This window comes from Eufriesea mexicana, unplaced genomic scaffold, assembly GCF_001483705.2.
Source record: "Eufriesea mexicana isolate 0111107269 unplaced genomic scaffold, ASM148370v2 scaffold12808, whole genome shotgun sequence".
NCBI classification, from domain to species: domain Eukaryota; kingdom Metazoa; phylum Arthropoda; class Insecta; order Hymenoptera; family Apidae; genus Eufriesea; species Eufriesea mexicana.
Genome location: NW_016920357.1, coordinates 14,744 through 39,404, shown reverse-complemented (window position 1 = coordinate 39,404; position 24,661 = coordinate 14,744). Strand labels below are relative to the sequence as shown.

General features: G+C 29.2%; 5 protein-coding genes across 6 annotated transcripts in view; 2 read left to right on the top strand and 3 right to left on the bottom strand.

Annotated features, from left to right (window-relative positions):
- Positions 1 to 8,604: 8,604 nt before the first annotated feature.
- Positions 8,605 to 13,934, bottom strand: rho-4 (rhomboid-4). Its single transcript, XM_017908777.1, has 5 exons — positions 13,882 to 13,934; positions 10,246 to 10,324; positions 9,933 to 10,121; positions 9,304 to 9,626; positions 8,605 to 9,229 (listed from the first exon to the last, which is right to left on the bottom strand). Exons 1-5 carry the CDS (start codon positions 13,932 to 13,934, stop codon positions 8,719 to 8,721), a joined length of 1,155 nt encoding a protein of 384 aa, XP_017764266.1. The 3' UTR covers positions 8,605 to 8,718.
- Positions 12,305 to 15,398, top strand: Mks1 (Meckel syndrome, type 1). Its single transcript, XM_017908776.1, has 4 exons — positions 12,305 to 12,598; positions 12,884 to 13,577; positions 14,558 to 14,916; positions 14,996 to 15,398. The coding sequence occupies exons 1-4, from the start codon at positions 12,510 to 12,512 to the stop codon at positions 15,396 to 15,398; spliced, it is 1,545 nt and encodes a 514-aa protein (XP_017764265.1). The 5' UTR covers positions 12,305 to 12,509.
- Positions 15,399 to 15,954: 556 nt separating this feature from the next.
- EMC7 (ER membrane protein complex subunit 7) lies at positions 15,955 to 17,087 on the bottom strand. Its single transcript, XM_017908782.1, has 4 exons — positions 16,879 to 17,087; positions 16,470 to 16,728; positions 16,322 to 16,396; positions 15,955 to 16,198 (listed from the first exon to the last, which is right to left on the bottom strand). The coding sequence occupies exons 1-4, from the start codon at positions 17,085 to 17,087 to the stop codon at positions 16,070 to 16,072; spliced, it is 672 nt and encodes a 223-aa protein (XP_017764271.1). The 3' UTR covers positions 15,955 to 16,069.
- A 362-nt stretch (positions 17,088 to 17,449) lies between these two features.
- LOC108553752 (RNA-binding protein 42) overlaps positions 17,450 to 24,661 on the top strand; it is a 19,392-nt gene continuing 12,180 nt past the window's right edge. For both annotated transcript variants that reach the window (XR_001890656.1, XM_017908779.1), the window contains exons 1-4: positions 17,450 to 17,518; positions 17,813 to 18,054; positions 18,135 to 18,512; positions 18,598 to 18,792. Coding sequence is in view for 1 of the 2 variants with exons in the window: in XM_017908779.1 (XP_017764268.1) it covers positions 17,478 to 17,518; positions 17,813 to 18,054; positions 18,135 to 18,512; positions 18,598 to 18,792 (856 nt within the window). In the remaining variant the exon portion in view is untranslated. The remainder of the gene's footprint in view (positions 17,519 to 17,812; positions 18,055 to 18,134; positions 18,513 to 18,597; positions 18,793 to 24,661) is intronic.
- On the bottom strand, positions 19,389 to 20,209 carry LOC108553754 (uncharacterized). The gene is made up of 3 exons (XM_017908780.1): positions 19,946 to 20,209; positions 19,640 to 19,872; positions 19,389 to 19,558 (listed from the first exon to the last, which is right to left on the bottom strand). The coding sequence occupies exons 1-3, from the start codon at positions 20,161 to 20,163 to the stop codon at positions 19,389 to 19,391; spliced, it is 621 nt and encodes a 206-aa protein (XP_017764269.1). The 5' UTR covers positions 20,164 to 20,209.

The following is a 24,661-nucleotide window of genomic DNA, read 5'->3' as shown; positions in this document are numbered from 1 at the left end:
TTATTTTTTAATGCTTAGTCAGCGCATGAGAAATGATAGCAGCGTAATTTTAATTAATAATTGATATTTTTTTACGCATTACTTATCTTCCGCGCTAATATGTACGTAAACGTTGTGTATAATTATCAACTAGATTAAATACAATTATTTCTGTTTTCACCGCCACTTTTTTTGTTTTTTAAGGATATGCTTTTTTTAAGATATCGTTCGCTTCTGACTTATCCACGTTGATAAAAAAACAAAACGAGGAATTTTTTTATTTTAAAACGACGCAGAACAATCTTTACAGTTGTGAAATTATTAAATTTATACGAAATAACACATGTGTCGCCGTGATATTTAATTTTTATATTAAATCCGAATACAATATAAACAAATATAGTAAAACTTTTGTTGAACACAAAAATTGTTTTTTCGTATTTTTAATGTGTTCGAAAACTTGTATTCAAATGGCGTTAAATCATTTTTCTAAACGTACTTTTGCGTTTTTTTATGGAAAGAAAGTGTGCATCGTACGCAAGTTCTCGATCCTTTTCGGAGCAAGACTAAAAAACAAACATTATCGAATAAAATCGACCTGTGGAACGTCCAGGCTAGCCCAAGTTGACAATGGGGATGCTTTTTGTACATAATGAATGATATGTAATCGTTAAACGATGATACAACGCAAAAAAGGCATACGTGTTTTTATTTGGAATGAGTCTGTGATGTGTCTGGGATTATAAGAAATAGCTTCAACTGTTATACCAGTGCGAAGAGCGTACTAGCCTCAAGTTTGACGTGGAGTCAATATGGCAGACGTGTAAGAGACATTTCAAATGCATTCTCGCACACATTGACAGTGTACTGTCTTACCGAGATCACTTTAAATGTTCTCTCCTTGGTGAAGTGGGTTTTAAACAAAACAACAAAAAAAAAAAGTGTAATTCTAAGTGTTGTACATAGTACACAATATTAATTTCTAAGTTGAACAAGTAGGTATATGATGGCTAGTTTAATCGTATGCTATACTGTAAGAATCTAGATTTAGCGTAAGTGACGTAGCTAGCATTTAGGGATTAGACGCCATGAACTGACTAGGGAAAAGAATCTTCCCGAACTACGTTCTCTTATTAATAAAAAAAAAAGAAAGAAAGAAAACGTATACAGGCGATTAAATGATCGATGAAGAAAGATCATCATCCGTCACAAGCGAATGGATGTGAATTTTATTTTATTTGATTGAAATTATAGAACCTGAATGTACGCTCTGACTATCAAACAAACAGAAAATACATTACGCAGTTATACACGTTACACACAAGTTACATTTTCACTTATTCATAAGCACATAAACACATACATACATCGGTGAATACACGTGTACACAAAGAATTTTTATATAGCCTAATTTTATATTTGTATGCAAACGTAAGTTCAACCGTGCGGTCTGCTCCTTCATTTAGTCACGCGACACTCGAAACGAGCCTTAGTCCCCTTGACATAAGAAAAATATTGCTTTTTATTGCAACATTTGCTGCACCGTAAGTCGCTTCTACCAAACGTGTTATAAATGTATACATATGTACATAACACACGTATGTATGTATATATATATATATATATGTATGTGTGTTTGCGCGTGCGTGCGTCTATGTGTGTGAGAGAGAGAGTATGATGTACGTATGTATGTATGTGTGTACGTATGTATATATGTATATGCATGCTTATTGTATACATATATTTAATATATATGTGTATTTCCTGATACTTTATTTCATTACGCACTTTTGTATGGTTGAGCCGACGGAGCTCTCGAGAAAAAAATATTCGGTCAGATAATCGAGTGTCTCAATACATTTGCGCGAACTATTGTTACAAAACGACCACCACGTTTCGTTAACTTTATATTGGGAGTCGCGATAATATCATCTATGTTTCGTTTTATATGTTACATCGTTCAGTTTTTGCGAAGATCATATCGGAGGAGTGTCGAATATATATGTACAAACTGTACACGCGTGAATACATGTTCGGAGAAAATATTCAAACTATAGTTCGATAAAATAGAGTTCGTTTGCATCTAGGTAGATATTCATGCATATGTATATACACACAACATATACATATATATACATACACATACACACATATATGTATGTATGTGTATAATATATATGTGTGTGTATGTAGATATATATATACACACACTATGCATGCTCTGCGATACACAATCGCTTCAATGTACCGGACAATGTCTATATAAAGAGCGAGAGAGAGAAAGAGAGAGAGAGAGAGAGTGTGTGTGTGTGTGTGTGTGTGTGTGTGTGTGTGTGTGTGTGTGTGTGTGTGTGAGAGAGAGAGAGTGTAAGAGAAAGAAAGAGAGAGGGACAAATATCTGGAGACCGATGGTTCAAAAACAAAAGATCTTACAGAGCCTCCTTGACACGATCATGAGTCGATAAAATAATGATTTTGAAATTTGAAAACTTCTGTATAAAGCTTTTTTCAACACCGTTTTTAGTTTCGGTTTTCTAATTTTTTCTTGAGAACAGAAATGAAAGGAATGGTTGAATATTTGCTATAAGCGTTCGTATTAACTTAGCACAGAAAATACTCTCTAGTTCATAATAGACACAATAATGGTGTATCGAGACACTTCAGAATCGCAAATTCGTCGGTCACCTTTCGTGAGTTGTACGTTACCGTTGTTTGACTTTAGACAGAAGAAGGGTAAGAGAGAGAGAGAGAGAAAGAGAGAGAGAGAGAGAAAGAGAGAAAGAGTGCAAAACAAATCGTTTGATAAAATCGTGTCTGTAAATAAACGAACCATTACCCTTTGCTTCGCCAGTGGTCTCACATTAAGGTTTCTTAGTGTTTTTTCAACTTGTGACTTTGAAGAAGAGAACTTCTGCGTTCTACGCCGCGATTTTTACATATTTTTAAACGATAACGTAAAAAGGAGTCTAAAGATCTCGAATGTTAAGCAAGCACGTGATCATTGATGCATCCATCACGCCGACACTGTCCTTTCTCATGCTGTTGTGATTATAGTATGATCGCATCGATCCAGTAATTATATTACGTTAGCCGGTAACATAGTGTCAAATTATGGTCGCCATCATTATTATCATCTCGCAATATTCGGTACATTATCGCTATCGTAGTATCTCGTCACAACTGACTGATATTATTTAATTCGATCGTGAAATGATGAATATTAAAAAAGGGATATAATCAGAAACGAATTTTTTCCCAGCGTTCCATAATGATATAACACGTGTATAGGTTGTCGCTCTGTACAATGTATGCAACGTAAACATTGTTCAAATGAAATGTATTATAAAGATATCGATCAGAGGGCATCTTCTCAGTATTATTTCAGTAATCGGCCCTAACGTGGAAAAAGTAGTCGTGAGAAAAAGTGACACTATCCGAAAATAGAATTACATATAAATAAATATACGCTATATAGATTCGGTTTCGAACGAAATTCACATCATGGAAATTCTACAGCCTCGCATAAGATATACAGAGCATTTATTTTAGCCGATCATAAAGGCGATTCACAATCAACAAATCGTATTGTTACGAAACTTTACACTCATTGTAACGCGTCAAAGAAAAAACAAAGAAAAAAAGGAAAAAAAAAACAAGAAAAGTTTTTAGATTGTACAAAATCAGAATCCTGAAGAATAACCGTGTTTAAATGCTTCCAGTAAAATAAAAGAAAGAGAGGTAATATACAAAATGGGATATTAAGCAGAAAGGTACAGTGTGAACAACCGCAGCTTTCAAACGCCATCACTCATAATCCGATTGTACTTTTCGAAGAGTGCCCTTGACGTTTCTCTGTTTTCTCGCTGCTGTAATCTGATCGCATCGAATGCGTTTGATTTTCTCATTCGTCGCGTTGTCGAATTTTGTTATCTTTGAATCTAACCAGGAGCTTAAGGAAAATATACGTGTCGCATTGAAACTATCTATATCTATCAAAAAAATGAATACTCTTTGATCTGTGCGTCGACTTTTATACATACGAGTACGACGCGATGTAACAAACGCGTGTTAAAATATTTTCAGGATTAATGTTTGCTCAGAACGATACTTTCGGATATTAAAAGTGGAATAAATGCTGTACATTGGACAAAAAATGAAGTTAGAAAGCGGAGTACGACAATGGCAACCCTCTTTTTAGGTACTTCGTAGCACCGTAAGACATCAAATGAAAATAAAAATACATACACAAACACACAAACACAATATAAAAAAGACGAATATATCATTGATATGACAGGCAAATCATATCTAGACTATACTATAGACTAGAAACAACGTAAGGTATCGATAAAACGTCGTGTGTATGTACCTACTCGTTTGTAACCTGAAGGAAGGTCGATATCTATCGTTCAATCTCTTTTACGCAAGAAGTCTGTACATAGGTAAAGAAAAAAAAGAGAAGTAAAACACGCCGAGGTACTCATCTCCCTCCCAAAAACATTGTACCATAATAATAATAATAACAATAATAATAATAATAATAATAATTATAATTATAATTATAATGATGATGACGATGACGATGACGATGATAATGCTTATGATGCGGTCGCGCGGAACGCGAAAAGCTAATGAGACAAAAAAGTAAACGAAACGGGATTTAAAAAAGAGAGGGGAAAAAAAGCGAAAAAGAAAAAAGAGAAAGAAGAAATGAAATAATAATTAAAGAAGAAAAAAAAGGCTAAGAAGCGATATTACCTACGAACCCGCTATTAATGCGATCAATTCAAATAAATTAACTACAATTAATAGCGAGCGAGAGCATACCACGCCTACAGTAAACTACAGGTGTAGCATACACGATAATATTATTATCAAAACAGTTCAATGTAAATTGTTATTTTTGTTGAAATAAAAATCACCTCCGTTATAATAACGAGCACCCCTTTTGACTCTTGTCTCTGAACGCTCCGTGTTATTTTTTATGTAGCCAAGTATGGATATACAGAGCGTACATGAATGTCTTTTTTTTTTAACACGTTCAGTGCTGTATAAAATTTAAAGTTCCTGGTAGATTAAAATAAAACTGAAGTTTAAAATTAAATGCAAGAATTATAACGAAGCATTTAATTAGGGGGAAATCTTAATTACACCAAGTTCTTTGTATTTTCTTACTTTTATTGTTCCTTCATTTTATTTCACGGTTGAATGTAAAGGATAAGGAAGATACTTCTGGTGGGCCATTGTTAGCCCACGTGGCACGAAACGTGTTAATGGTTAATGAATCTCAAAAGAAATTCGTTGAGTTCAATATTTGATACGTATTCTTCTTTTGAAATAGATAAAAATATATGATGATTTAATTGTACAGCTAATCATTTAAGTAGGATTTAATGATATGTCTTTTTTTTATTAATAAATATCGTAATACTTGACTGAAAAAAAATATATATACATAGAGAGAGAGAGAGAGAGAGAGAGAGAGAGAGAGAGAGAGAGAGAGAGAGAGAGAGAGAGAGCAAGAGAAAGAAAGAGAGAGAGAGGAAATGTCGCGATTACAAATGATCGTACCTGTCCAAAATGATGGTACTTATTATTAAGATAGAAACTGTTTATCGAACAAATGGAAACTTAACAATTATCTGTATTTTAACGTCGAAATCGTATCTAGTTAAAGCGATGGTTATTTATAATTTACTCTATTCTGTTTTATATAGAAAGAACGCGTGCAAAATACATAAATAATACGAACAAATTGTTTCCGTCATCAGACCGAGTTAACAATTATTTTAGGTTAAATATATTTAGTGTCGCTCATAATTATCTTTGTAATACAAAGTGTACAAGAAACTTGTATACTAATTCTATAATTAATCTACCGATTGTTTGATCATTTAATCATTTCAATTTAAAACAAGTTTATTCATCAAATTACGATAGTAATTTATCTTATCACATAGAATTATTGATTTAATTCATAAGAAATCAAAAATAGATTCTTTGAATATAATTTGATATTAATAACTTTTTTGTTCTTATTTTCATTATTAATGATAAAATTAGTTGACATTGTTGATGATATTATATTATCATTTGTAAGTAAAGATACATAATCTTGTAATGCTAAACAGTAAAAATAAACAGAAACTATATTTTCTACAAAAAATACAATTCTTATTTCTGTTAACGATTAAAATTTTTTGATTAATTATGAGCGATGCATTACACAAATAATTATTGGTTTTATATGATAATATAAATACGCATTTTTTAATTTAACATTTGATATTTATTACAAAACTTACATACACGAGATAATACATAAGAAGCACTTACACGCGAAAAATCATATAAATAGAATTAACAAATAAAGTTGAGGTTCCTCGATAAATTTTTTCTTTATTGTTCGATCAAGTTCGTTGTAATAGTATTTTTGTTCGTTTTTTTTTTTTTTTTTTCAAATTACCCTGTCTCTTGAGATCATTACAACTAACATGTAACACATATTTTTGAAGCAACATGTTGGCTTCAACGTTTATTCGTATTAGTTACGTCTTTTACAATGAAATTCTTAAACTAATAATTCAGTTTAATGTTTTGCAAAAATATTTTCACTAATTTCAAAAGTTTTAAGAATTTCAGAATATCTTGCACCTTCTCATAATATATTATAACTGATAAAGAAATATTTTCGATCATTTTTTTTTTTAAATTATTTTAAATAATTTTAAAAAATACAATTAATAGTTAATCTTAATTTCTGTAAAAATGCTATCTTTATCTTTAAAAATTTTAAGATTCTTTAAACATTTCTGAGATATGGTACAATAAGAGAAATTATATTTTTATCGTTATATTTTAATTTTCTTTTTATGCCTTGAATTAGTTTGAAGAATATAAAAGTTGTAATTGTAAATATATATAACAAATAGAAAGAATAAGTTGAGAAGGGCAGTAATTTTTTGCAAAACTTTTTTTCTTTCTTTTGATTATATGCATTAGTAAACTTTTATATTCCATTATATTTTATATAAATAGTTCCATTTCAAATCTGTTACTTCAATATGAAAGTACAAAAATAAAGGACTTATTATTATTTTTAATACTTTTATTGCATTATTTGAAACTGTTTTCTACTTCTTAGGAAATTTGGTTCTTAAATACGTTATTAGTACATATAAAATAAAAACAAAAAATAAAGAAATTAAATAAACTAAAAAATATGTTTACTAATTTGGAATATAAAAAAATAGATATTTGCAATTTCTTTGCATTTACTGATTTTAATAATTAATTTAATTAGTGAAAAAACATAATAGATGTACACAAAACATAATTGTGTACAGCAAACCTAATTATTAAAATTATTAGAATTATTAGAAAAATAAACTAATACTACCGTTTCAAATGATGTACCTCACGATTTACGGGTATCTTCTAAAACATATTTCTAGGATTTTAATGTATTACCGAAATTTAAAGTAATTACTGTGGAATTAAATATTCTCTAGCTTTTACAAGTTATATTTTAAACTGTAATTTTTTGTTTCGTGAAAATTGTGCATAAGATTTTATTATAAACGAAATATTTGAAATTAAATCTCAATATGTTATTCTGTAATACTAAAATTGAAATACTGTGTTTCTAAATCAATTTAAAAAATTAAAAATAAGATCAGTATAATTTTATATATACCAGAGATTTAGATTTACTTTTATACTTGGAAGGCACTTATAAATTCTAACACTCTATTTTCTTCAATGTTTTTGGTTAAGAACATATATTAAAATAAATTATTTTATTTTGTTAGTGGCCAAAATATTTATAAATTTTGCATTAAAAACTTTAAATTTGTGCGAGTTTTTATACAACTTACATGTACATATATTATCAAATTAGTTCTGTAATGTATTAGTAGTTTGCAAATCAGGTACATGACATAGTGAATTATAAATAAATGATATAATGGATTGCAGTAACTTATTATACAAAATTACCGGAATCATCGATAATAGTATTTTTATACCAATAATACTTTACATATATTATATGAATAATAAAAGTTATTTCTTCAAAATTAAATGCAGTAATAAAATATTACTCTAATATGTATTCAAATATTCAGAACATTGCACTACAGGATCATATTACAAATATAATTCTATATTTACTGTAGGACAATAGTCACATTTTTATGTATAGGATGCAATAGACAAAGACCGCATATTTAAATGAACATAATTTTAACAAAATTATTCTACAAGAAAAAATATATTTTGGCTAAATATTTGAAAATGTGAACATTACCATTTATAGTTTATTCCGATTTCTCATTGTCCATTTTTTGTATAAATCGTGTTCAAATGAGCACTATTTAATTTATCGATATAAAAATATTTGTTCTTATTACACTTAAAAAAAAAAAAAAATGAAATAAAATAACAATATTACATCTTTTTCCATTAACACGGAATAATATCGTATTTAAAAGTACTTGTCATTATAGTTTTTAACAACTATTTCTTTTGTGCAATATATAGAGACCTCCCATATTGCAGTGTGCAATATATTAATACTCATTTTGGACAAGTGTGCTTAAATTAGCACCTTGTTTGTTTGGCTATTTCAATAAAAGAAGTTTTGCTCATTTTTGTTTATATAATAGCAAGATTACAAACTCTAGCTGTATCAGAAAATGCAGCAACAAAAAATAAATATATGACAGTCGATAAGAATGACTATTCATAATAAGAAGTATATAAAATATTCCATAAAATGGCAGCAGTCATAAGTATGGTGTAAGTAATAATACTGGTCCACCATATAACTTTCTCCCATGTTTTTACTTCCAGATTACGAAGTACATTTATACCTACAAGTAGGCCTGCAATGGCACCAGCAAAATGAGCCACATACCCAACTTGACTATTGGTTTCTAACACGTAACGGTTATATATTGCTTGACCGATATCAACAATCGTTACGACAAGGAATACTAATAATTGTAAAACAGCAAACTCCATTTGCGACCAGTTCATTAAAATAGTTGCTACATGAGCAGTTATTAATGCATACACACCACCTGATGCTCCTGCTAAATATACTGTAGGATCTGATACAGAGGTACCAAGAGATCCTGCTACAACACCAGCTATGTATATAGTTAATACTCTCCACCATTTATGTACCATTTCCAATGGAATACCCAGCATTATCTGTACAAGTAGGTTTACCACTAGATGAAATACTCTGTGAAAAGAAAAATTTTATCATTATCTGAACACATAAAGATAGATGTATTCATAAAAAAAGGAGATACATACCCCACATGTACAAACATATATGTTAAATACCTCCATGCTTGGTATCTTTTATGTGGATTATAAATAAATAATGTAGCAGCTGGTCCTTCAACAGAAGGTGATTTATGTACAATCACATCATATAAAAATAAAATAATTTCTAATATGGATATAATTATCATTGCTAATGCTGGAGGTTTACAACTATATTCTTCTTCATATTGTCCATCAGGAATATCACTAGACCGTGCTACTTGGAAGGCAATAGGTCTTTGTGGAACCATAGATTGTACGTATCGTTGTACAAGGTGACCAAAAACACCTTGCATATCTTTTCTGTGAATCTAAAAGCAGATCAGTTATCGCAAATACTTTAAATTAGACTATGAAAGAATTAAATATATGTTTCTAGATTATTCATTGGCCTACTAAATATAATTTATTTAAAAAATTTTGATTGATTAGTGTAAAGATTATTTTAAAATATTATGATAGTTAATGGATAAATAAAGTACATAACAATAATGATAATAATAAAAATAAAAATATATAAAGTAAAATATCTAAATAAGCATTATTCTATTTTAGAAACACAATTATAAGACAAAATAAGATTAGAATAAAAATAATAAGAATAGAAATAAAGATACCATAGCTATAAATTCTGGATAATCTAAATATCCTGAATCATCTAGATCTGCCTTACGCATAATTGTATGGACAACCCTGGTTGGAATATCATTAGAATAAGTAGAACTACGTATCATAGCTCTTAATTCCTGATACGAGATTTTTCCATCCCCATCGAGATCATATTTTTCAAATATAGCTTTCCAATGCTGAAAATGTAAAAATTATTGTAACAAATAATGAATTAAATCTTTTGTTAGATTTATTATGGTATTTGTGAAGGTTATAGAAAACTAATAATGAGAATTATATGCCCAAAAGATTAGTTCTTACAGCATTATTGTACTGCAATGGTATTGTTATACCAGACTCTCCTTCTTGATTACTTGTCATTCTTATTAGTTTGAAACCTCTGCAACATATAAAATTAAGCTTAACATAAGTCTGACATTATATAAATCAATATCATTATCCTTAATATTCTTCTATATCCTTATTCCATGTAAAGAAAAAAATTGATCTCATAAAGTATAAAATAATTTACCTTTATTAAAATTAACAACAAAGTACACATTATATTTCATATATAATAAAAGAAAGAATATACTTAAAAGTTTGAATACCTGTGTTCGGTTAATCGGTAAACTGTATATCAAACGTATAAATGGTTGTAAGTTATATTTATTGAATGCACATACAGCTCAGTCTATAAAATTATTTCTCTGTTTGTCATTACGAATAGATTTTCACACAAGATTATTCATACAAACAAATGACACACATCAATTTTATCTTATCAGATTGATACATTATCCGGAAAATTAGCAGAGAAAACTTGCGTAATAAACGAATAACAGATAACTAATATACGATTGAAAATGTATCCTACGTCCACGTAATGTACATTTGTTTAATCTCAATACCTGAACCGTCGACAAGAACTTTAATCAGCAATATGAGTTGGCTTAGATTATCTTCGAGCGAAATTCCCCATTACTGTGATCAGTTAGAATACGAAAGTTCGTATCATTAGCTACACCAAAGTACGTTTGAAAAGACTGTACGCCTAAAAGTCACCAGCGTCGCAACAGGTGAACTCAACAGCCAAGCATCGCACGAATAGAAAGTACCGTAAGATGTATGTAGTAGAATGTTATTTCTTTACCGATTATCGACATAGTCTTTCGGTTTCGTTTGTCACTTTTCGTATCGATTTAGTGATTGTTTTAAAACAAAAAATTTTCCACGATTCTCTAATAAGGTAATTGATTCATTTTATTTAAATTACATATATGTAGTTATAATATAATGTATAACATAATAAACGAATAGGATTAATGACTATATACAGGTAGGAATATTTATTTTTAATCGAAGATCACAAAAAGTCAATTCATACGCATCACTATAGTAACAATGTGAGTATCTATCTTGATGATTCATTCAATTTTTTAATGAATCATAAAATTCGTGTATATATACATTAGATAGCAAGAATACATAGGTTTGCTTTCATCAGAAAGTTATCAATGAAACTCAGTGCGGTATTCGATACTGACAAATGTTTAAGGTAGAATATAACGTAGGATTTATGAACAAGTTTCGAGATGAATTGAATTTGTGGATTTATCATGAATTATATCATAAAATTTGTTATGAAGTATTAAATCGAAATGTCTTATGGAATTATTAAATATTTCGCTAAAATAACTATTTATTTAGAAAATCATGTTGTATTGATATCACATAAGACATTAAAAATTTTTGGGATTATTTAGATGAGTTAACAGAAATATATTTAGTTTGGATTAAATTATTTCAAAATTCTTTGCATACTTTATGTGATACAATGAACAAGTGTTAATTAAATATTTTTTTAAATTTAGGATTTCCTATTTTCTTTTTTTTGTTTAATTAAGGTCTCGAAAATTAATATATTAAGAAAAACGTCAAACAATATTCAATAAATAATATTACTATTAAATAAAATATTTAATAATTAAATATTTGAAATTATCATAATAATATATTTAGAGAGTAATATGATATAAATATAATTTCAATTTATAAGTTACATAAACCATTATATAAATTAATAATTAAATCAATGATTTTAATAGAATATTTTTAATATTAAATAAATACACAAATATATAAAATTATTAATAATTCAATAATTGAATATTACCTTTAATAACTGAATTCTTGTAACATAAAAATATTTTACACGGAAACACAATTTTTGTGATACTTATATACCTGCAAAAGGCATCTGAAAAATATTGCAGTTTTTATTACGTGTTCTGTCTTATAAAGCTGACTCAACAGGATGTAGGGATCTTATAACTACGTTCTATTTTATGTTAATAACAATTCGTTACAATCATGTATAAGAAGAAGGTATAAACGAACATAAAGTGCAGATGTAACTTTACTTCTGTGTATATTTGTGCTGTCACACCTGTTACCAAGCAACAGAAGAATCGATAAATAATACAGTCGCATGCGATTGTTAGTGACTCCCTTCAGTCAGTCTTTTTGACCGTTACCTAAATGTTCTTCACACTATACAATCGAACAGATGATTGATATATTCGATGGTAAAGAAAATGGCAAATAAAATACGAAAACAAAAAATAGCTGTTAATTACAAGGTTAAAGAACCCATAAGCAACTTCAAAATAAGGTAACATTTTGACACTTGATTTCGTATTATAACAAAAAAAAAAATTGAATAAATAATGAAAAATTTGTAAAATCACGACTCATTCTCTATGTTTTTTACCATTTATTCTTTCATATTATTTGAAGTGCACAATTATCAAAGTGACTGTTACAATGTGAAACAACGCCACTGTTTTGCCGCCGAAACTTGTTGCAGACATGTCGATAGAATTAGATTCCGGCCATCTGGTAGAGATTGTTTCTACCTTCTAAATTGTATTTATCTTACGTACGTTTATTGTTTCAGAGTCAAAATCGTACAGCAAAGGCCTTTGCTTGCAGAACTGCTCGAAAACGAAGGGGATACCAGAGACTCGAATTTTCTTGAAGAAGAGGATCATATTTTTAACTGGCAAGAAAAAGTATTTAGTCCGTTCGAAGTAAGTTTTTATAGTGACGAAACAAATTGTCTGACTGAATGTCAGAAAGTTTATTATCAACAAATCAAGGAAGAGAATATTGAGGGTTCTCAACTTTATACTTATACGCAAAATGATTCTTATTATTCGAGGGATGAATTGTTATCAAAACCTTATAAGACGAAATTGGCAATCAGGAACCAAACTGCATTACCGGCCTTGCAAAATCGCAAACCCTTTTCCGAAAGATACAATAAGATGGTCATAGATGATGTACCTAGCGACACAAGGATTCGAACAAATCATTATCTCTACATGGAGCGTTCTGCGATGTATGTCATGGTTGACTTATCTCAACGAGATAAGATCTTGACAATCTCCGATGAGGATACGGAAATGGTATTGTTTGTCATTATATATGATGAATTGCATAAAATTTTAACGATTAATCCCGACTTTACGAACGATCATTATTATACCATCACGAATTCCAACGGCATTCAATTTAATTATTGGCTCGAGCATGTTTCCGAGAAACAATCGTCTTTGGAATTGCAACAACAACAAAATGAATTGCGACGAGTGAGTATATATAAAAACTTCAGATTATTTCATTACAAACTGGTTTTGACATCTTTTTTGTTCATTTCGTTTGCACACTTTAAATATCGTAATTTTTACTACATTTTCAAATAATTTAAAAATAATAATTATCTATACATTCTTAGTTTAAATTGCAAATGAAAAATTCACAATTAAGTTAATTTAAAATTTAATTACATTGATTATACGACATTTCTATTAGTAAATTTTTAAGATTGATCTTATGAAGAACTGTATATAACGAATTTCTTTAGAATACGTAATAATATATGTATATACATACCCGACGTAGGAGATTTCAGAGATTTGTCTCATCATCCTTTGTGGATAAAACATAACTCTTGAAATTAACGAAAACTTGTCACTGACACCAATAATTCTTCACAATTAAACATGTGTGATGCTAAATTGATTTTAATTGTTTTATTTTACACTTGGTTAAGATACACTTAGAAAATATGAATATTTTCATATTTAATCATATATTTTTGATTATTTCATTATAATACAATCAAGATTCATTAATTATTTAAAATGTTAAATATTTAAGAACGATGAAATGCGTTAACCGGTGTGGTCTCAATCGAACTGAATCTTATGGCAGTGAATGGCTGCTCGAACACGTTCATACTTATCTGCTGTCGTATGCACATGTACATACATATATGTATATACGTATAAACCACCATACAGCTGTTTGTACAAATATGGTGGAGGAAACTGTCATTTAATCGTAAAAGTAACGTCCACGTTTCGGACTATTGTTGTCATGTAGTGTATTCTTTAATATTTCATGTATTTTTGGATATATAAAAAAATTGTTAAAAATGTTATAAAATTTGCTATTATTATATTTAGTGTTCTTTAATTTTTCTGTTTGACATATATACAAAAATTGTGTATAACTGTATATTTAATATTTGAAATTATAAAATATTATTTTAATTATTATTTTGCAGGAAATTAAGGAGCAGCTACTATATAAAGAAGCAGAAATATCTCATGGATTGCAATTAGCACCACCAGATATACATAAGTTTTTTATAAAATTCGATATTTTGTCAGCTCATGATTTCTTTTTTGATGGACTTTCTATTTCTTACCACATTGACTTGCCAGATCATTGGAGCACAAATCAAAATGACAGATTATTTGGAAGAACTCAAAGATGTAACTTAAAGAATAATTCAGCATATTTTAGTTATGCTTCAGAAATATCATTAGATTTTGATACATCAGCTATGCTTGATAGAAATATTGTTTTATCATCATGGCCTCGATTGTTACTGTCAGTTATATCACTTGATAGTTGGTTTAGGTGAGTGAATTAAATATAAAAATTTTTCCATTCTAAATGAAAGTAATGAAAATATTAAATATAATGATAAAAATTTCAGGTATCGTACAGAAGGTTATGGAGTTATACCTTTACCTGTATTACCAGGTTCATATAAATTTAACATTCCAACCTGGAGACCAACTGGAAGTATTATTAATACTCTTAGGAGATTTTTTACTGGTGGTACTTATGAATTGGAAGATATGACTTACTGTGGTATCCCAAAAGGACATGAAGATAAGATGTTAAATAAGTCACGATTAAATGTTACACCAAGTGGTTACATAAAGTTAAACATGAATATCGTCTATCAAACTCATAGTACAATTAAGGATAATGATCAGTTAGATTATTTTCAAAAACTGGGTACAGATAAACTTATGACTAATATAGATAATATCTTTGAACAGTTCAAAGCAGCTAGAGAACGTATGTTACAGATTAGAAATTTTAATATTTAGTTATTTAAACTTAAATTGATTTGTCCATATATTCGTAAATAAATATTGAAAACATGAACGAATTAAATTCGACTGATAAAATAATTTTAAATAAGTGTTATTACTAAAATTGAATTATATTTTCAATTTTTAGTATCAATAGAATAATAATTTCAAGATATAATATAATTTCAAGATATTTATTTTGTAAATTACAAATATATTGTGATATAGTGTTGGACTACTTTACACTTATAAGACTTAGTATTTGAATTATTTCTTTGCAGATGTTCCTAAACAATAATATACAAAGGAAATAACAATAAAATAATTATAGATACATACATAGGTTGCTATTTAGTACAAAAAAAACAAAAAGGCCTACATTACTAAGTGTATTTTATGTATTTCACTTTCCTCATTTTTTTTTTACAATTTCCTATAATTTAATAGCTATCTATAAAATATTCTTTTTACACAAATTACAATAAATTATATAATATAACATTTATATACTTAATTATGTATTAAAATAACATCATAGAATTCAATATTATTGTTTTAAATGTAACAGAGGTACATGATAATTAAAAGAAAGATAGAAATAAAAGTTTAACACTTTTTTCTAAGATATGACTGACAATTAAAATACTAGAATAAAAGTGCAGACATTTATCCTACAGGCATTTCAATCATTGCCTTTTCTTTGCAGCTTTTACTGCTTTTGATTTTTGTTTTTCTCCACCAGATAAGAATGATGTTATTACTTCAGACATTTCTGGCATGTTATAATTAGTGAAATTATTTAATTGTTCCATTTCCTACAAAAAAGAAAAAAAAAAAAAAAATAGAAATGATATTAAAATTATAAAATTTATATTATATACTTTTGAATATTATACAATGAAACTTGCATAGTTATATTACTGAAATTATTTACTAACCTTTCTAGTTTCAGGATCATTCATAATTTTTGGTAGAATCATAATTAATAATAATGGTAATATCATCATTAAAACCTACAAAAACATGAAGAAATGATGAATGATTTAATTTCTTTTTGTAAGTACATATAAATTCATAAATTCATACCATTGGATTAAATAAAAAGTCTGTTACTCTCCACTGTTCTCTAACTTGAAAATAACGGAATGGTGTAAGAGGTCTCATTTTTAATGGATATGGAACCTGTATTACTTGTGACGTTTGAATCAGGTTGACCTTCCTTGCCCTGAATTTTCCTTTTGAGTTAATTTCTACTCTTACAGGTTCATAAACAAAATTTGGATTTACAACTTCAATTACATATGATCCTGATGGTACATTTGAAATGATAAACGTTCCATCCTCTCTAAAAATGTTAAATATAAATGTTTAAAAATAGTGATATGAATCCTAACCTATATAAAGCTTACGAAGTTTCATATGATTCTCATGTCTGATAAAAAATTGATTACTTTTTGTATATAAATAACTGTTTCAATTTTTAACGCAAATGTACCTTAAGAAACCATAATGTTCTCCACCATTAGCCATAACATGGGTCATTAATTGCCATCCATTTGGGCCTCCATTTTCCCATGGAAAAACTTTTCCCTCGATAACGTATAAATCAGTCGATATATCTTCATCATTTTCGGCAATTACATATTTGTTAGATATATTGACAATAATAAAAAATACAAAAATAGCAATTTTATACATCATCATATTGAATGTACACTAAACACATAAGAAGTTTGTACTGGACGTCTAAATGTGTCAGTGTAGTAAACTATAAACTACTTTTGTCGAATAATACATTTTCAAAAATGGTTTCAAGTACTATTTCTAATATTTCTAAAGTAAAAGAATAAAGTAAAAAAATATGTTATAAGATTTTAAAGATTATACCAAGTTTAATGAATTAAATATTTTTAATAATATATATGAGCTATCTTTGTATAAAGTATATTGGTAATACCGAATGCTTTTACAGCCTTCAGGGTACAAGAAGTTAGATGGTACGTTGTAGACTTGTGTTCAGTAATAAATAATTTATTAGTTGAGAAGCATATATTTATATTATTGGAAAAATTAAAAAACAATAAGAATATCAAAATGGATGATAAGTTACGTCAAATGGAAGATGAGATGAACAGGTATTGAATAGTTATAAACATGTACAATCTTTCTAACCTATTTATATTCTACTGCCGTCTTACTGTTTCTTTTATATACATACAGTTTTTTTTAACCATGCAATTAATTATGTCATTTACGTTTTTAAAAGTGTTGCATCGTTTATAATTTACACGGTAAATTATACTAAGTGGCTCATTTCTTATAAAGCAAATAAATTATTACCCGTTTAGATACAGGTAACAGTATGATTGAAAATTTGTACCCAAAGTATAAATGCTTTGAATTAATTGTAAATTTAAACTACTTTTTAGATTTGAAGCTGAAATTGGTGGTCAGTTAGTTACACCAATGGTTAGACCTGTAATTGGTGCAAATACATATAATCAAGTGGCTAGACAGTTAGAACAACATGAACTTCCAACACCAGTTGTTGCTGCTGCTGCAGCTAGTTTAGCTTTTCCTCCAATGATTGGATTTCCACCACCACCACCACCACCTCCACCACCACCGCCACCACCACCAATGTTAATTCCACAACAAGTAGCAAGACAAGGTAAAGGATTATAAGATACTTTATACTTTAAAGTCATATTTATTAAGAGTAATTTATTAATAACATATTGTTTCATGCAGGTACGGTTCCTTCTATTACAACATATTCGTCACCTGCACAGATAAGTAATCCATATTTACCAAATATGGTGGACCCGTGTTTAAGTGCTACTCCAAAAACCTATGAATCTACATCAACGCCAATGATTCATCCAGAAATTATTGAACAGATTATCAATACAAAGATCCCAGAAGATGACAGCAAAAAGAAACCCAAAGTGAAAGGTGTTAGCACTGCAGCAGAATTAGCAATTAGTCAAGGGAAAGCAAGTTCTATTATGGCTAATGCCAGTGCAGAAGAGACTCATCCAAAGGGTAAAGGAAAGAAAAATAAGAAAATTGTACGAATGGCTGGTGGGCAAATATGGGAAGATCCTTCTTTGCTAGAATGGGATGAAGGTTAATTACTTTTCCATATCGATATTGTTCATAAGTTTTATTTTGCTTTAGATATATTTTACAATTTTTTTTTGTTATATTATAGATGATTTTAGAATATTTTGTGGAGATTTAGGAAATGATGTCACAGATGAAATGCTAGTAAGAGTCTTTGGCAAGTATCCAAGCTTTCAAAAAGCAAAGGTAGTCAGAGACAAAAGAACAAACAAGACAAAAGGATTTGGATTTGTATCTTTCAAAGATCCCCAAGATTTTATCAAAGCTATGAAAGAAATGAATGGTAAGTTAATAAATAACTTATTACTATAATAATTTAAAATAGTTTATGTTCTGAAATAGAGAAAGAAAGACAAAAAGAAAAGGAAAACAGAAAAGAGAAAATAGGTTCTAACATAATTGAAGCTATGTATAAAAAATTAAACTTTACTTTTCATAGGGAGTGAAAATTTATATTATTACGTTTTCTAATTATATAAGAGAAGAGAATGAATCATAATTTTATACATATTTTGGTAGGATCTTTCATAATTATCAAGATAGGATTTTCAGTAAAAATTCAAAAGGGTACTAACGATTTCTTAAGTAAATATTCATAGTTAATAAAATTAAGAAATTCTTTGATAAATATGAGTAAAAACATTTCAAAAATATTTAAAAAGTATATACAAATAGTCAATGAATAATTGAGAGATATCATTGCCACATTGTGAATATCTTCCTAAAAAAAAATTGTGTAGATTGCAATTTATCATAATTGTACTAAAATATGGCACTTATTTAAAATTATTTAACTAAATATTTTTACAGTTAATTTCGTATACCAAAATTATGAGATCAGTATTCCGTTTACTCAGTAACGTTTTAAATAGATTCTTTTCATTTTCCAAATGGACCCCATCCATACGATATAAAAAGCTGCGGTATTATTGAATATTGTCTTCTTGTTTGTGTAGAACTTCCGTTACGTAATACAATGCGAGGATTAGGGAGCATTATAGGCGGTGTTGAACTTTCAGCTTTTCCTACTTCTTGTTGCTGAGCAGTACCTTAACATAAGATGTACCATGTATTTATGTATTTACGCAATAGTGTATTATTATATTCGTTCTTTATTAATATTTTCTTACTGGCTTGGTTTCCACGAGAACCATGTAGGTTCATATAAAGAACAGAAAATGGCATGCCACCGGCACCCCAACTACGAGACATAACGACATCCTTCTTTGACATTCTATTTCCAATTTGTTTAGCAGTCAGTGTTGACTGATGAACCTTCCTATTTAATGGCGGAGAATTATTACCCCACGTGTCTATCACTGTATTTGGATCTATACTTTCAGCTTGTCGTCGACTATGTATTCTACAATTCACAACATTATTTTCTAGCATTATATAGGACAGTATGAAAATTGAAGTACATAACAAATAGATACTTTGATATGGGTAAATTCTTTGATATAGTTGGAACATTTTCGTGTGCTTCTTGCACTGGCAGCCATTCCCAACAATCTCCATTCGAGGAACAGGCAGAGGTGACCATAGCATCTAAGACATTTTGTTCCAATGTGTTCCTTAAATCAAGCAATGGCACTGCTTGACACACGATCCACAGAGCATTTAACGCAAAGATGAAGATCATGGTTGTAAACATATTTTTCTATCTTTATCTTTCAACTATGTATTCTCGTTCGATATTTTTCTCGTGTTCGTTCAATGTTTTCACTTCTGTGAAACGAATCGTTAGTTTGGATACAGCGGTGTGTCGTTCCCTGTGGCGAATTCTGGAAAGCATTAGAAAGATACGATAAATTTTCGATGGAACATTTGCAACATCATAATGGTATAAATTTAATCGAAACGTGGGTGATTTCACACGTGGAACGCATCACAGTCGAATGCCGTGACGATCGGATGTGATCGTTATTAGGCCGGTCACAAATCCTTGAATTTGTCGACAGCCAGGTATGCTGTTTACGTTTTCGAGACCATTTCTGCAATGGTTACACATTTCCTGCTAAAGTTAGTGCGGTGAATACCCACCAACTTGCCGATTTAGTGACCGTAGAATGAGGCTGTGATAGAGAAGCGGCATTGTTGTTTGTTGACAAAGGATTTTTTTGATCAGTTTGCTAATTTGTTTTCTTATTTAGGAATTTTTTGTACACTTTTTATTTTTCTTTATCGTTCTGCTTTGCATTACTTAATTTAATATGGTACAAAATTGAGAGGAATGTTAGTTATTTTCTCTTAGAAAACTCATATTGCCAATTTATCGCTAAGTTTCTTAGGAAAGATTTTTTTTTTATAATAGTGTTTGTTTGTAACATTATAGAAGTTTTATTATGAAAGTAACAGAAGTATGTATGTATATATCTTTTGTTAGATGTTAATAATCAACAGTAATTAATATGTTACATTTATTAGTATTTCGTTGTTAGTTGATAATTTTATATAGAGTCATTAATTTTGTAATTTCGGCTTGTTAATCGATAACTACCCTGAAGTGTCAAATCTATGATTAGGAAATTAACGTAACTGTCCATGATATTTGACTAATTCTGTAATTCTAAAATTCGGGAACCTATATATTTTTCTGTCCCTTTTATGAATATATTCTTTTCCTTTTCGAACTAAACACTCTCGTTTCATTTATTTTTATATTTAAATTTTAAGTTTAGTTTTAATACCGTTGAAAAATTAATTTAAAAACCTATTTACGAATTTTATTTGCTAATTTGTTTAAATCAAAAATAATTCAGTAAATTACTGTACTTTTTTACAGTGACAAATCATATTAGTTTAAAATATTTTGTAGTCATTTAGATGATATTAAAAAATAATTTTATACACTTGCCCATTGATACATACTCAAATATGATAGGTAAAGATAAAGAAATTTAAAGAATGAAGATAGCAGTTAATTAGAACTGTTTTCTAAACTTGCGAGACATTATTGAAAATCACAATTTCTTAAAAATTAGAGATACAAGAGTCTAAAAATTAAATATTCATTTTTATTATATATGTAAGTTATTCCATTTTTGAATAACTAATGAAACAAATATTACTTTTGCACGAAAGAATATTACAAGCGTTTAATTAACTCACTGTAAATTTTTTTATTTTTATTTCTAATGGAAGTATATGCAGAAAAATAAAAAGCCGTAAGACTAGTAATTTTATTTTCATTTGTAAATGGAAGCACAGAAAGCAATAAAAAAATCGTGAGACTTTGAACGCGATCAACCCTCAACTAACAATTTTATTTTCATTTGTAAATATGAAGAATAAAAATAAAATTAAAAAAAAAAAGGAGAAGAAAGTCGTGAGACTCACCGTAGACACGACCGTCTGTTCGTTCAGTCGTCCGTTTGATTCCTTGTTAGAAGAAATTCGTCGTCACCTCTTCGTAGAAGTCTCACCGATCCTCGTGAGTTTGGCGCGCGAACACGGAGCCGTTGGGACATCCGTTACCCGTCGGGGTGACTGCGACGGAGTGCGTCGCGACGTCGCTCGTCCCGGTACTCATTCAGCAACCCCTACCAGCGCCGTTCTTCTCTAGAACCCCTCCACTCGACCGCGAAACAGCCAATTGGGATCGTTTTGTGTTCGACGAACGACCGATTTTGCGTTGCGTCTTACTTCGTCATCACGATCGTCATTGTCCTCGTCGTTGCTTCTTCATAGTGGTCATCGTCATCATTGTGTTTCCCTGTTTTCTTCGCCAGCCTTCTTCCTTATTTTCGTCACCGACACATCACGCTCATTTTTATTCTTCCTTTTGCGTTTCCGTCTCAATTTTTGATTTCTTCGCTGTTTCCTACTTTTCTAGGCTGTCTTTGTATGTTCTTTACATCCTTTATTTTATTTTATTTTATTCCTTCTTGCAGTTTTGCGTTTTAAAAGACATGGCGAGGAATCACGAAGAATCATATCTATCGATAATAAATATCCGTGCAATTTGTTAGCTTTTTATAGTATCTGGTATCCTTGTTATTTTTCACTTTTGCTCTGCATTTTTGATATTATAAAATATCGTACACGTATATGAATAATATAATATATGGACGTATCTTTATTTGCATTTTTCGATATGCGATATTTGGCACTTTTCTTTTACTTTTTAAATTAAAATTTTCGCTTGTTACGTGTTTGTACTCGTTATATTTCCTTTATCGGTTGTCTGGTACATTTTTGTTTTCCTTTTTTGTTTCAGTACCATTGCATTTGTAACGCGTTTAACAAATATGTATTTGCGGTGCAAGTTGCGTCTACTTTGTATAATTTTTCATTTAAATCCAATATTCCATTTAATATACGTGAAGTGATTTTTATAAAGTGATATGTCGATACTTTAATATTTAAGTATCTATGGTTTTTATTTTGCACCGTATATTCGGTTTTATTACTATTTATTAATAACGATTATTGTATTGTGTAATAATCGTCGTAAATGTTATAAAGTATTTGTTGTACAGAATATTTTTAGTTTTCATATCATAGGGCATGTATGATCCACGTGGTGCGAATGAAAAATCGCATGGAATTGATTCTGGAGAGAACGGGTTAACTAGTTTTCCTCGAATTTGTCTCGTTTTCCTCATTATTCTATCGGTTCTTTATCAGTTCTGGATTTCTCTGTGATTTCGTAATCACTGCATTTTCTTATCTTTTGGGAAATTTGTTTTCACTTTTTTCGTTGTTTTATCATCGTAGCATTTTCTTATCTTTTCTACCAAGCCTTCGATCCTTTCTTTACCATTACTATTATCATATTCTGCATTCCGTTATTTTTCTATTAATTATTTTTACCCAGTAAGTTATTAACGTTTCCTTTATATCTTTTTCATTAGCTCGTTCTTTTCCCTTTGCTACGCCTTCTTAGTTTTTTAACAAATGCTCCTCATGTTCTTTATGTTACTCGTCTTTTTTTAATTTTCTTTGGCTCCGATCTACCACCTCTGCAGTTTCTTCACCTTTCTTCTAGCTTCTTTTCATTCCTACCGCATTTTCTTCGTTTTCTTATAGCCTTTTCTAAGTGTTCTTATAATTATTATATTTTTTGACAATTCGATTTTTCTTATTTATTCATTTCCCTGATTCATTTGTTGTATCACTGCTTTTCTTCTTTTCTCTATTTTTCCATCCATTCTAGTGTTTACTTTTTTCGTCTTTTTCGTCTTCTAATCTCATGATACTACTCATTGTGTCATATAATATTTATTTATACAGAGTGAATCATGAAATTGGAGCAGGTTATATCTCTTCTTTGGTCAGAAATAGGAAAAAGTTGTAGAGAAAATACTTGAATACGAGAATGTTTCTTTTCTTACGGTTTCACTTCTCTCGTAAGTGAAATATTGCATTTACAGGACTACAGTTGTATACAGACTTCGAATGATATGTTTTATTCACATATTCGACCTATTTTAAATAAATTACAGTTGAAAAGTTATAATTAAATTATAATTCTATATTTAATTAGTTAATATAAAACTGCATATTTAGAAGTTATTAATGTATTTAATATTAATTTAATAATTTTAATTTTATAATTTTATTAAATAAATTAAAATTCAAGAAACTAATACTTGAAAAAACATTTTGTATTCTTTATATGATATTTGTTTGGTATTATCTTAAAGATAAAACGAACTCATTTTCGTTTGTTACGTTGAAGCACTTATTTGCATTTACATACTTACATTGTCTAAACATATTAATTCTGCTATAGGAAACTATGGAGGCGTTTCTAATACCTTCTTATAAAATACCTTCTTATAAACATTTCATGAAATATTGAACATTACATCTTCTTATACGCAGTATGTTTCAAGAAATTAGTATACACGTAGACGATATTCTGTCTCATAGGAAAAAAGATATATTTGCATTTTTTAAGTGCATTGTGCACATGAAGAAAGAGTGAAGTGGTAGAGGCACAGATCCCATATCATTCAACTTTTTTCTCTAATCAAACACGAAATATAACCCGTCTGAGTACTCTAACTCTCCCTTTTTCACGTAATTAGATATAATTTCCACGATTTCTTATAGGTCGTTTAGTTTAAATTTGTATATATTTTGTGACAATACAGATTAAACAATTTCACGAACTCATTTCTTGCAAAAGAATATCTTGCGTACCT